The 14,787-nt window shown below is 41.9% G+C and overlaps 1 protein-coding gene across 6 annotated transcripts in view; it reads right to left on the bottom strand.

Moving 5' to 3' along the window:
- The window catches only part of MAST2 (microtubule associated serine/threonine kinase 2), a 284,336-nt gene that overhangs the window by 171,312 nt on the left and 98,237 nt on the right, over positions 1-14,787 (bottom strand). The window contains exons 1-2 of one of the 6 annotated variants that reach the window (XM_061632850.1): positions 11,568-11,970; positions 10,486-10,692 (exon numbers count right to left, since the gene is read on the bottom strand). The exons of the other annotated variants lie outside the window; for them this stretch is intronic. Coding sequence (XP_061488834.1) covers positions 10,486-10,692; positions 11,568-11,617 — 257 coding nt within the window. The 5' untranslated portion in view covers positions 11,618-11,970. Of the gene's footprint in view, positions 1-10,485; positions 10,693-11,567; positions 11,971-14,787 lie in introns of those variants that run through there. 6 annotated transcript variants of the gene reach the window in all.

The raw sequence follows: 14,787 nt of genomic DNA, 5'->3' as shown, positions 1-14,787 counted from the left end.
TCGTCATGAAAATTTAGAGGGCTGTAAGCAAGCGTTTCTGAGTTCAGGATGATAAGCTTTGTAAAGTTTTGTTTTAAAATGAGCATATGGGAAGCATCAGAATGGCATGGGGGTATTTTCAATTTAACATTGTGGAATGCGAAAAATCCATGCTGACTATAGTAATTGCAATTCAACTACAAAAATATGCCATGATACGTCAAAATATTATTTCTCTTGTACACTCTTATTTTTCTTGTATGCAACCTTGAGGAAGCTTGAAGCAGCTAATAAAGTTAACAAATGAAATCACTGCATTCTCTTAGTTCTGGCCAGACCTAAATAGCCTGCCACCTGTGGGCTAGATTGATTTGCAAAACCACTGGCATTGACTCAGTGACCTATCTTAATGTCACTGGCAAAAGGTGGCCTACAGACTACATCCCCCCACTTGATGGCTTATGCATACACCAAAGTTTCCCATTCTAATTTCAGATATGCTTGCTATTTCTTCCTTTAATCCCCCCCAACCCTACCCATGTTGCTAATAATCTAACATACTATTTCACTTCTAAACTAGGTAACATTGTTCTGTCTCAACTCTCTTGTTTCTTTTCTTCTATTGGATCTCCATTTATTTTTAAAAATACAATAAAATAAAAATATCACCCCCAGTCAACTGAAATGGTCCCTGCATATATTTCCAGTTTGCTTCATCTGGCTAAATCTTAAGGTCTCTTTTCTATTCTTTTTCTTGATGTTCACCTTTTGATACTATCAACCATGCTATTCTTCTCATCTTTTTGCACAAGCTTGGATTTGGTGGAACTGTGCTTTTCATGTATTTCTCCATGTTTAATACCACTATTTTACCATCCTTTCCTGTTACAAGTGTCCTTTCAAACATTCTCCCAAACGCATGAAAACTGCTTATCTTTAATCAGATCCTGCATACGTGGCAGAATGCCAACCATATGATGAAGCCTGCTACGAGGGGTAAGGCCCAGAACTATAACTCCCTCCTTACCCGCCCCTTTGTACGGCTGGCTATGCGTTCCTGAGGTATTGTGCGAAGGACAACAAGGCCATTTTGGAAGCAACAAAAATAACTAAGAGAAACTGAAATAAATGTTATCTTCTCCTTGGCAGATTTCCCTCATGCACAGCAGAATCATTCCATAGTTCAAAAAGTAGCCTGAGTTTCTCAGGGTCAGCAAGAAACTCACGCACGCACGCACAATCACCTCATATCCAGACCCCTCCTGTCCAGGGAGTGGGAGAGAGAAAAACTCTTTTAAAAAGAGGCTCGAATCTAAGAAGGGGGGCTAATGGCGATCTGAGCTCCAACACATGTAACAACGCTCTCAACGCAGGACTGCAGGAACGGAACCAGGAAGGGAGTCTGTGCCTCGGCCCAAGCCTTGAGGCAAACAGATTCCTTCCTGACTTCTGGTCAGAGCTCTTACATATCACTCCAGCTATATTCAACTGCCCGCTCGTGGGCCTACGACAGGTAATCTCTCCTACCTGTCACTCTTTATAGTAATAGGGTCCTTTGATCTCTTTAGTTTAAAGTCATGAATGACTTTAGTCTGCTTTTGACCTGCATTTCTTGGGTGTACACGCACCAGTTAGGCACATTTCAGGGCAAAGCACTTGTTTTATCCCTAGCAAAAGATCTCCCTCCTCTCAAGGAGGTGTGTTTTCATGGGACATGTGGGTGGCAAGTTCACACACTCAAGTTCCCAAGAGCATGTGTCGTAACAAGCCTTTCACATAGGTCTTTCCTAAAAAACTGGCACACCTGTTCAATTTTTTCCTGTTCAATTGGAAAGACAGGCATTTGTTTTTCTCATGTGATGAATCCCTGAGTCATTCTTCCAGCTACATGGGATCTGCTTATTTTAAGTATTTAAAAGATTTATCTTTCTAGACCTAAGGAGTGCAGCTTGCCATGACATGAAGGATCTCCACGGTACTACAAGAGCCAACAGGAACCTTAAGTAGTGATAAAGCGACTGCACATAAGTTATTTCAGCCAGTCTCCACACAGCTGGTGTAACATTATACTTGTTTTCATTTATGGAGAGTAGAGAACTCACTAGAGCAGATTCAACACTAGAATTCTCCATGGAGTTTGAATAGATATTATTTAGTACTCTGAAAAAAAAGGGCATCTGTCTCAGGAACTGCTGTGGGCTTTTCACATGGTAGAACCAGCACAACAGCAGGCAGAAGCAGAGTCTTTGGACTGTGACTAAAATTCACAAGCTCCTACTACTGAAGTGAGATGCTCCAAAACTCTCCAAACTGCATGCTGTTCTATTCCTGACTGACTAAAACAAACAATAATAATGTGTCATCACTTGCAAATCCCAACATTTCCTGAATCAGTCTGGAATTATCCTGTTATAAAGCATGCCTTAGTCAACCTAGATTGGCAAAAATACTATCATACCACCTAGTACCGAGCAATTACTCACCACTTTTAACGTTAATGGAAGCTAAAGTGAAGTAATAACTAAAACTGGCAATTGCTGCATACAAACAGTTTCTAAAAGCATTATGCCTTAATATAGTTAGTCAACAGACATCTGTCAAGTAACAATCCCCCACTCTCCAAAAAGGTCAACAAATATTCTTTGACAAATAAATTGAGCTTAAGGGGGTATGTCTACACTTAGCATATTCTAAATTAATGTACTGATACTATATTTCAATATATCATAAAACAATAAATAAACTATACATTTTATTTTAAGTTGTACTGATAACGTAATTGAACAGTATTTTATAAATCTTAGAAAATAAAAGTAGCCAAATCCAAAATTCAATCACTTCTGTGATTGTCCAAAATCTACTGGAGACATCAAGAGGTTTTTTCTATTCTCATAAAGATGTGATGCTACTGCTTTCCTCCTGGATCCCCATAAGAAAATCAGAGACAGTGTTTTTTTATTTTTTGCTAGGCTGCTCTCGACAGCCTTTTTTCTTGCCAACAGTGATTCCAGCCTTTCTCCTCTCTTGTCTTGCCCACCAGCTACTAGCTAGACTGTGGGGGGAGGAGGAGAGGTACTGCTATGGGCCAAGGTGCAAACTAGGTTTTTTCTCGATGCTGGGAGCACCTGGATGCAGCAGCTGCCAGGATTGTTCCTGCACTCTGTGCAGTCCTTCAGACATCTGGATGTGGCGGCGGCTGGGACTGGTCACACGCCCCCTCCTGCGATCCCTCAGGAGATCTAATATGGCCAGGTCTAGCTCTTCTGGAGAGGCCTTATGGACGGGAAGGGAAGCAATTTGCACCGCTCCTTGGGACAGCAGGCCCCAGAGCCATACCATAACAAGGAAACCTCTAGCCACTCTGGCTTCTGTGGTGGGTGCAATTTTGGATTCACTGCCAGAAATGGTTTTGTTTTCCCAGATCCCCACCACCCAACTGGAGAGAGGAAAGGAGGCCCACTCCACCTGTTCTGGCAAAAGGCACACCAAATCCCACCATTCCTCTTTGGTAGTCTTTACCTTTGTTGGGTTGGTTTAACAAGACCATGGTAAGGGAGGCACATGCTTCCTGGTTAAATGTTGGGCCTGAGCCCAGAAAAAGAAAATGCCCAAGCATGCTAGGATTCGTCTCCCCTCTCCCTCTTCATTTTGCTCTTCCTCCTCCTCTTCTGATTTTTTTTTTTTTGGCTTCCAGCTCTGAGAGGGGGAGAGGGGAGAGCAAACAAAGGGGTTCTGTTCACTAGAAGACCAACCGCCATAAGAATAAGCGCAAGAGGCCATCTGGCTCCAAAGTCCACCATAGACAACTCTCCCTCAGCATAGATTCCTTAGGGAAGGGTCACACCCACCTTCCTCTGTCTCAGACTCCAGCAGAGAGGAGGGAGAACTCTTGTAGGAGGATTCCTCCCACCTATTCCTAGTCATAACAGACTTTATTCCCCTGATTCTTTCCTGGTTCTAGTCTCAAAAGCCATGGGCTTTCATTAGCTGAATCCCCCTAAGGAGGCTGCTCAGGAAGGGGAACCGAAGGGGATGGGAGCAGGGATCCTCAGATGTCTTCTCTAGATCTGGGGATCCATACATGATTGTCAACTTCCCAAAATTCAAGGACATTGTTAAGCAAGAGTGGGACTGCCCAGCCAAGTCCAAATCTCCTCACACTATTTCTAGGAAACTGTTCAGTCTGCCAGCTACAACTATGGAGAACTTTAAGCTCCCAGCTATTATTCAACCTGTGTCAGGCCTTGATGCCAGAACTGCCATTCCACAAGAGGGGGCGGACACACTGTCAGATCAAAGTGACACTGAAGACAGCCTTAAAACATGCCCATGAGGCCGGCGCTTCGGCAGCCAACTCCTTCCTGGCCTAGATGGCAAGCAAGTGGGCCAGAGCTCTCCTGACAGAGGCCCCTCCAGATGCCAAACACATCAGGGAGGGCCTTCACAAACTGGCAAAGACAGCTGAATTCCTGGCAAATTCTTCCCTGGGCAGTCTGTGATATTCGTCTTGAGGGCTACTCATCATGGTAAGGCACAACATCTGGCTGAAGCAATGGGCAGTGGATTACCACTCCAGAGCTAGCCTCTCAGCCCTGCCTTACACAGGCAGCCAATTCTTTGGTAAGTCCTTGGGGTGCCACCTGGTGAAAACCAAAGATAAAAAGAAGGCTCTTCCTTCAGCACCTAAGAAGGATGACAAAAATCCCACAAAAAGTTTTCTCATGCCTTTTGCCCCAAAGGCTATCCAACCACCTATAGGACTACTCCACAGTTTCATGGTTCCTGGAACTCTTCACACCGCTGAAACTGATTTTCATCGTCCTCTGGCGGCAGGTTCAACAAGCCTTGGCAAGGTACCAAAACCAACATCAAACAGTCCCTGGCATGATGCCAGGAGTCCTCAGGTGGAGGGCAGGCTTCAACTGTTTGCCTACGTCTGGGCAACCTCCACCTCAGACAGATGGATTCTGAACACTGTCCAGTGAGGCTGTTCACTAGAATTTACCACCATACTTTAAGACAGATGGTGGGCAGCTCCCTCACTGCGCTGGCCAGAGAAACCTCACAGAACCCTGGAGACTATCTCCAATCTGCTTGAAATAAGGGCTCTAGAGCCTGTGCCAGACCATCAGCACTTCTCTAGGGTATTCTCCACGTTCTTTACAGTCCCCAAATGCAACAGTGACTACTAAATTCCTCAATTCGTTCATCCAGATAAAGAAGTTCAAGATGGAGACTTTCAAATCTATAGCAAAAGCCATTCAGCTGGGAGACTGCACAGGGTCCATAGATCTGAAAGAGGCATACCTTTCCCATATGTTCCCATACTGCTACAACACAGGCACTTCCTCCAGTTCACTCATGGCTGACACCAGTACAGGGCCATGCCATTCGGCCTCTCATCAGCTCCCTTGGGTATTTATCAAACTCATGGGGGCAACTGTGGCACACCTTCACACTTAGGGGCTATACATGTACTCCTACTTGGATGACTTACTGATGAGGGCCTCCTCAGTGGCAGGGACACAATGAGATCTTGTGACCACCATTCAGTGCCTAGAGAACCACAACTGGGATAGGAGCCATCTGATTACCGGCCAGAGCCTGCAACATCTGGGATAACTATTGACACAGCGCACAGCAAGCTCTTCCTGCCCAACGAGTGCACTGACAAACTTTAGCTGCAACTACAGGCATGTCTGTCCAACAGTCCAACAGTCCAACACCCCTGATGGTGTTAGCACAACTCTAGGTGTCCATGATAGCAGCCATAGTCTCTGTACCACAGACATGGTTTCACTCCCAAGTGCTTCTGTGGCTGCTACTTCCATACCAGGACCAAATTTTACAGTGCCAGAATTGGCTCATTACCACCCCCAGGGCTGTGAAGGAGTATCTTCAGTGGTGGAACCACCAAACTCATCTACAGAGAGGCCTCTCTTTCAGAACCCTGACGGTCACAGTAATGACCACCAAGACCAGCCTAGCCGGATGGGGGGCAACATGCCTGTCCAGCATCACCCAAGGGAGTTGGACCCACCAGGAGTGTCACCAATACATCAACTGGTTGGAACTCAGGGCAATTCGGCTGGCACTCTAGGAATTCCTTCCTCTCCTGTCTCAGGCGCATGTGTTCGTGAGCACAGATAATGTCACAGCCAAAGCACATTTGAACTGTCAGCAGGACACCAAGTCAGGGCCCTTACAAGAGGAGACCAACCTACTATTTCAGTGGGTGGAGAAGCACCTGGCATCCCTCTTGGCCATCCATGTACAGGGGATCCTGAACACCCTTTGCAATTGGTTGAGCTGAGAACAGGTCCGTCCAAGGGAGTGGGCTCTATACCAGGTGGTGTTCCAGTTGATCACCAAAAATGGGGTCTCTCATGCATAGACCTCATTGCATTGTTGAAGGATGCGCAACTGGATCACTTCATGGTGCAAGGTTGGGATCCACAGGCCCAGGAGATACCTTTGTTAGCCCCATGGCCACAGGAACTTCTCTATGCTCCCCCCCCTCTCCTTCCCCAGCTACTGTGCAAGATCTGGGTTCTACAGGCTCAGACCATAGTGGTGTCCCTGCATTGGCCCAGGAGGCCATCGTTTTCCAACCTGCTGGACCTGAGCTCCAGCCCCCGTCAACTACCCCCCAGACCAGATCAACTATCACAAGGGCCTATCTTTCATCCAGATCTGGACTCACTCCAACTTATGAGGATCCAGGAGGAAAGAGTTGACTCTGTTGCTCACTGAAGGCAGAGTCAAGAACTAAAGAAGGGGAGACTGTTCCCTCCCCTTCTGTCTGACCACCACTTAACATTTTCTGTTTTAAGTAGTTGACTCTGCCTCCATGAGCAGTTAGCCCATTTCTGTCTGCTCTACTCCACCACTGACCAAGAAGTTAGGATTTTTTAGCCCAATGTGCATCACTTTACACTTGTTTACATGGCCCATGAGGCCAATCCTGTTAAGCATATGGCGCATGGAGCCAAAACGTTCCCCTCCGGTAGTCTATAGTTAAAGGTACAGTCAACACACCCACACACCTTTGGATTGTGGACCACATTAATGTCCATTGGGCCCTGCAGCTTTTGGCAATGGAAGTCAACTCAGCCTAAAGTATGCATCCAGTAGTTTAGTTAGGGAGACATATGCAATGAGAAGCTCCTGGTCTTGGAATCTGTAAAGACCACCTCCCTCCTGCTGAACAGACATCCCAATGGTATAGCGCAGACAGTATATTAGAGTGACATTTTGCTTGAGAGCCTATAAAAAGGTTTACTGGAAGACATTGGGCTTCTTTTGGTTTGGCAGCAAAGCAGGACAAGTTCTTGAGAGCCCACCTCCCTTGGAGCTTTGCTTCAGCTAGCAACTGTTTCTGTGGGAATGAGCAGATCTGGAATTAGATTCTGCAATACCACCAGGGGGTGATCAAGGGTACGAGAACTCACCTGCATTGAGTTTCAAGACCATTGGCTTTCTTCCTTCAGATTTACCCAGCAATCAAGCTGAGCCAGTGTGCTCACTAACAGCTTAGCTGGACAGGTTAAGATATACACCCCTGGCCCTGCCATCACACAAACTAATTATAAGTATAAAAGTGGTGCCTTATCACCATGATCTTGTTTTTGTTAGTTCTCTTCTTTCTCCCTCATTCTCTACTCTTCCACCAAGGATGCAAGAAAAAGTTTACTTTTAAATTAATCTTATGGAAATTGGATCCTGGTGATGTTTTCATTTGTTATTAGACATGATTAAACAAGGGTGATCCTTGTTCCTAGATGTTAATCAAGTCAGTCATGGTTATATTTAAATGTTTTGCCTCAAATGATTACATTTCAAGCTATTATATAATTATATATTAACTGCCACATCTGAGATATAAAATGTTTGCCTCCAAGTAGATCTGACCTCCCTAAAGTTGGAACTTTATTTTACCAGATACTGTAACAAGAGATCAGGCATGCAAACAGGCACACATAAAGGATGACTATGCCAGAACAAGAGGAAAGAAGAAACCTATGTAAACAGTTATGGAATAACACATACAAATGAATGTAATGTTATCAACAGACAATGTAATCCCTATAGAGCTAGGAAAGCTGCAACCTAACTCATCTGTGGGTATTCAACTGTAGCTGTCAGAAAATAACTTGACAGGATGAACTTTGATATCAAGTCAGCAGCAAGAGCAACTGACTGGTATCCAAGTAAATAAAACGACAACAAAGAATGAGTGGATAGAACATGATTAAGAGATGCACAGGTGAAAGCAACAATTTCCAAAATGATTGTTACCAAGCTGTGATTTTAGATACAACTACACATCAGTAGCCACCTTGAGCTCCTTAGAGGAAAGTCAGGATATAAATGTAATAATAAATGAATAAACTGACATCTATATTTATTTATTAAAGATTTAATACAGTAATCAAGTCTTGAGGTTACCAATGCATAGACCACTGTGATCAGACTGGTGCGGTTCAGAAACAGTCACAGTTGGCATACCAGTTGTTGCTGGTAAACAGCACTTCTGGCCACACAGGTCACTTGGTCCTCTATTGACAGGATGGATCAAGGAGTACCCAAAGACTGCGTACCTGCCCCTTCAGAGGGAGTGTAACCCCATCTAGAACAGGCAATTGACCTATCTCAGTCTCTCCAGGATTCAAGCTCAGTTTGTGTCCAATAAAACATCCATCTTGGTTTAGTAGGAAAAACTGTCATATGTGCATCCACAAATTTGTCTGAACTATTACTCGTATAACAGCAGTTTAACAGGAAACCTGAGGAAAGGCTATAATAGAGAGGATTAAAAATTAAAATTAAAAGGCTGACTTGAAAAAATAAATGAAAAGATTATAGTAGCAATTTGAATTCACTTAAACAATGAACATGTAAAAAGGAAAGTATTTTAGGACGAAATGAAACTTGCTTTAGAAAACAAATATTCCCCTTAAATATTAGACAGGCGCCATCTCTGTTACCTTTTCGGCACCTACCGAAGACCTTCCTCTTTCAACAAGCTTTTTAAGTAGAGACCTTATCTCAGTCTGCATCTGTGTTGGAATTGCTTTTTAATATGTTTTTAAACCTTTTTTTAAAAATAGATGTTTTTAAACCTTTTTTTAAAGATGTTTTTAAAGCTTTTTAAAAAACATTTTAAAGATGTTTTGTTTTAATACATTTTACAGTCTGTTTTTATGGTATTTTAAAGTGTTTTTAGTGCTTTTGTTTGCCACCCTGGGCTCCTACTGGGAGGAAGGGACAGACAGACAGACAAATAAGTTTCTTAAACACAGAAAAACTGTAAGATTTTAATTAAGTTTTAGAACTGTACATTTTTGTTGCCAGGGGAGATGGGAACAGGCCAACATATCCACGCGTCAGTAACTTTTTCCTCAGATCTATATTGACACACCTTGCTCAGGTCTGCATTAGATGGAAGATTATGAGATATAATTTAGAACCCACCTTATTCTTTTTATGGTAAATTGTTTTAACTGATTTTAATATTGTATTTTTACATTGCTAGAACCTGCCTTAGAACCTTGCGGTGAAGGGCAAATAAGCAATCTTAATAATGGACATCCACTCTCTAACATCAGCGCTGGTGGCAAGACAGCATCCTGCACCACAAATGAGGTCAGCATGTTAGTTTGGGAGATGAAGGGCAGACAGACCACATAGCATACTCAGCTCTGTCCTCCAAAACCTCATCACATTTGCTCACCACTCCACCCAGCACCCATTTGCTGCCCACTCAAATGCTACAATGAGACATGGACCATGTGAGCTGCATGCATGTGTGCAATGCCTGCTGTAATATGCAGCCTGGGCTGGTTGCCTCTCTGCCTGCTTGTTCAATCTGGGGGCTTTTTCCAATGGCATCTGTGATGCATTGGGAGATGGTGACCAGACCAGACAAGTTGTCAGCCCAAGTCAGCCAGCCTCACCACCCATTATGGCGTCGGCTCAGGAGGCTACTGCCATTATTCTCCCCTAGCATCCAGACTGAGGCCACCTCACTCTGCCTAATGAGAAGGTCAGCCCTGAAAGAGCTTGCTGGGTTCTTTGGATAGAAAAAAAGGCAGGAAAGCAATACTCTGCCCACAACATTCCCTTACATTCATAACAGGCAACTAAAATAAAATCGTGAACACTGTTTCTATAAACAAGCATAGCCACATAAAGGGCCTATGTAAAAACAGGAAGTCATCATGGAGTATTCCGGAAGACACATGGGACCATTGCTTTAGGGTAACATGCAAGCAAGTGATTTTAAACATGCTTCATGACTAGGGAAGAGAAGATGAATAAATGATACTAGAGCAGTGTTTCTGTATTATGCTTACTTCCTTACTCTAGATGTTTTGTTAATATGACAAAATTTGAATACAACAGATGTACACCTAAAACTGTAAGCTTATTCTTTAATTGACCCAAGTAAAGGTTTATGCACTAATGATTAAAGAACACACATTCTCAATTTAAATTCCTCCTTACCTCCACTGAAGTGGATTGCTGTAGCAAGGACTACCAGGGTTGCTCTGAGGTTGTGGGCTGAGGTAAAACACTAGAGGAGAAGTAGCAAGGGCACAATCAGCACTAAGAGGGATTTTAAGATGCTGCAGACCTGGAGCAGATGTAGGAGAGAACACATGCTGATGGCCATCACTTCCTCGGCAGTGGGAAAGGAAAGGAGAGGAGATTCTGACAAAGTATCACAATAGAAATAGTCAGTTTCAAAATTATCCTGTTGGGTTTTTTTGTTTTTAAAGAAAAAAAAATGCAGATGACAAATAACAGACCTACTACTAAACCGATGAATGTACCTTTAAAGTGTTTTTAGGACTGGGCACGTAAACTACAAAAGCTACACATAATTGCCAATGTTTTTCAGATCAGTTCAAATTCATTTTATGAGTAAACCCTAATTACATATAAAATTAAAAGCTAATGTCTGCTTAAAACATCAAATGGGAATTTCTAAATCCTCCACTTTTAGCATTTTCATACTTAACAGTATAGTCCATTCACATTTGATGTCACTTGCAGACATGGGTCACAATCTCTTCCATGACAGTGGCTCACAGCAGATTGCAATCACAGTTTTTTTTTTTTATTTCTAAGATACAGTCATGGATATATGCTGAGATGCAAAAATCTGTATATTAAAGAAGCGTCTGAACTTGCACATTAATTGAGAAAACTTAGGTAAAATTTACTTAGTCCTGATACTTAAAGCATTGATTCAGCTACACTAAACATTTAATTGGAATAATCAGCCCTAATATAAATTATACAATATAAAATAAACCCAAACATTCAATATGAACTTTATACCAATAAGTTCAAAAACAACTATTAAGTTGTCCCATTATATAAAAATATGAGATTGTACATTAATTATCTCTACATTTAAGAGACTGACAAAATGTATGACTACTTCTTATGAAAAGTTAAATGAAGGTATGAATTTGTTAAAATATTAATTCACACATTCAGATTCATATTAACATTATATTTGTTTATTTCAATAGATTACAGCTAAGCACTGTAAGTCTATTTCCCAGAACAATCCTTACTGGATCCGCAGAGATGGGGCTCCAAACCTCTCTCTTCTTCTTTTCATCATTTCACTGTGTGAAACACTAGATTTGTTCAATGAATAGATCTTAAAGCCAGAAAAGTGGAAGTGTTGTTAAATCCAACAGTGAGCTTCTTGCGTAGCCTCAGCGTCAACCACGGGTACTATGCCTTCAAGTGTAAGTCCAGTTCTATCAGACAGATCACGTCAGAAGGTAATTGTTTAAGAAGCCTTCTACAAACTTATTTATGGCATCCAGAAACAACCAAGCTGAAGTCAGCCAGCATGAAGCGCTAGGATTGAGAAGCCAAAGATAGGGACTGAACCATTTTGTTCCACAGCTTACAATATACTTCTTTTATCACTCGCAGTTGCAGAAAAGCAAATCACTGAAAAAACACTTCAGCAACACTTTCAGCAAGCCACAGAGAAAACCAAGAGGGAGAGATGGCACATGAGCAAACACTTTGGCAGAAGCCTCACATACCAACATGAAAGCTCACACGACAAAAGTAGTACACAGTGACTGCTGACCCAGAGCCCCAGGAAAGCCACAAGCAGCTGCTCCTTATGTTGTGGGAAATTTTTCAATATTTCCTTTTTGGATTTTAGCATGGGAAGGATCTCATACCTTTTATTAAGAATTTTTTAGATTCTATTCGATAACACTAAAGCATACTGTGTTTTTTATGGGCCTAACAATATACGAGACTTTCCAGGGAGGGGGATAAAGGAAAACATTGTTTTAACATGTTCTTTAATTCTTTATAAATCTTAGCATAAAATCACAAAGGCAATGGGAGCGCCATTGCTAGAGTTTTAACAAGCTGAATTCACAAACTCCTTTTAAACTTTTTCCTGTCTATAGAATGACTCATTCATTTTGGCTGTCAAACAGTAGCTGCCACTGAGTCAAATCAATGTTAACGATACTTATGGTATTACCAAGCTATTTATCAGTTTCTTCAAAACCACCGTCTATACAAATTGCCACTTTTAACCAGAAGCCCATGAAGCATCATGATGCATACTTACATACCTCTAGTTTCTACTCAAAGCATACTACATAAGCCCTGCATAAGTACTACATAAGTAATACACTCCAGTGGCAAATCTATCCTTATGTACTCTACTCAGTAACTCTATTACATGACCAAATAATGTAAGCCCTTGATAGCATAGCTGACTATCCTGTACAGGAATACCCTGCATTAACATACGCAATGGGTCCAGAACGAGTACGTAAACCGAAAATGTACTTAAAGTGAAGCACTACCTTTTTTCACTTATCGATGCATATACTGCACTGCAATCGTCATATATGGGCAAAACTGATGTAAATAACGCATTTATAACTAAAATAAACACAGTAGGCCTTATTTTAAGAAAAAGTTTGTAGTTGGAAACTGATCGGGCGGTGGCGTCATGCTGTTAAGTGTCCGTTCTTGCGAAGCGAGCGTACGTAAACAGGGGAATGGTGCTACTGTAAATATGTCCATACTCGCAAGTGTCCGTAAAGTGAAGGTCCGTATAGCCGGGTATTCCTGTATATATTCTCCAATACAACGTATACTGTCAGGAAGCCTGATTACCAGAATCAAGAGACAGCCATGTATATAATTCTGACCTTTTACATTTATATTTTACTTCAGTTGTGCCTCAGAGATAATCCTGACAGTATCTGGTTGATGCAATATTTGATTGACTAAAATGTAATCCAGTATTGTCTTAATTATGTCTGCACAATATAGCTATGGAATGTTCCAGTAATAAATTCATCTCAATAAAGCCTTTTTACATGAATCTATAAAAGTCGCAAAAAATAACTCAGGCACTAGAAGTTACCCAATAGATTTAAAAAATGATCAGCAAAAATCTATGAAGACAAACTCATAGGTACAGAAAAGGTGACAAATAGCACATTTAGGAGAAATTAAGGGATTCCTTGATGAATTTCAACAGAAGGGTCCGTGCTTTTAAACTGGAGAAGGAAGAGCTGTAGCATGATTTTTTAAAAGTTACCAGCGCTCTGCAAAAGTGCATCAGCCCCTTGGAACCGCTTATGCCCACATGTACCTGCTCATGATTTAATATCATCTGGGTCTGGACTCCTCTGTGAACCTGAAATGAAAGTTATTAGACTGGCAGGCAGATGGGACAGGGCCTTTTCAGCTGTGGCCCCCGGGCTTTGAAATACCCTACCCCAAGAAGCCTGCTCTGCTCCCTCACTGATGGTGTTTCAGAGACTTTTGAAAACCATTTTGTTCCAGAGAGCCTTTGGGAGGGACTGAAGGTATAGCCTAAAACTGATATTCTCCCTTTTTGAGTTTTCCCTCTTCAGCCCCCTTTTAATATTACTCCTCTTGATTTGTTAACTGTATTTTATGTATTTTTATCTATTTTAATATTTTGTTGTGTTTTTACTTACTGTGTATGATTGTACTGGGAGCCACCCTGAGTGTCCCATTGTGGGATAGAAAAGTAGGATAGAAATATTTTAAACAAACAAGCAAACAAACATGATTGGGACACTCCTTAATCTGATTTATTTATTACGTTTTTCTAAAGTCATCTACATTCTCTTTGCCTCACTATGTAAAACTATTCTTAGAGCTGTAAATACATGTGCATATGCATGTATGTGTATATATAAAGCTTCTGATCCAGCAGAAGGATCCTACTGCAGGAATGAGCAGAGATTTATCAGATTCCCCCTCCCCCTGCAGTCCAAGCACCACTTCCCACATGGTTACAGGGAGTCCCCCAACCCCCTGGAATAAAGTGGCAATGGTGCTGGGGGCTGCGGAGGAATTAGCAGAAGTACACATGTACACTGACCACATCCAACTAAGAGAATCTCTGGTTAGATTCTGGCTAAATATCAAACCACTCCTATGTGTCAAAACTAGAGTAAACATTCACCCAAGCCATAAGTTATGGAGCCACTGGATACTATATGCATAGAAGCTAAAGGGGCTGAAAGTACTTTACACACTAAAAGTAATATGTATAATTTAAATATTCATAGTTAGGGTAGTGTGGTTCCCCCAAGTTAACTAAAATATAAGTTCAGTGGTTATAGGACACCATCCTAGCAACTATAGTACAGTACACTTGCACTGCATGAAATGGCAGCGCAATTACAGCTCTTTTTCTTAATACTGGAAAAGCAGTAGCAGTGTGAACTTTAATAAAAGCATTTGTCACATCTTTTAACA

The sequence above is a fragment of the Rhineura floridana genome, chromosome 6, assembly GCF_030035675.1.
Source record: "Rhineura floridana isolate rRhiFlo1 chromosome 6, rRhiFlo1.hap2, whole genome shotgun sequence".
NCBI classification, from domain to species: Eukaryota; Metazoa; Chordata; class Lepidosauria; order Squamata; family Rhineuridae; genus Rhineura; species Rhineura floridana.
Note: the sequence above shows the minus strand (reverse complement) of the source record. Positions and strands in the feature narration are given on the sequence as shown.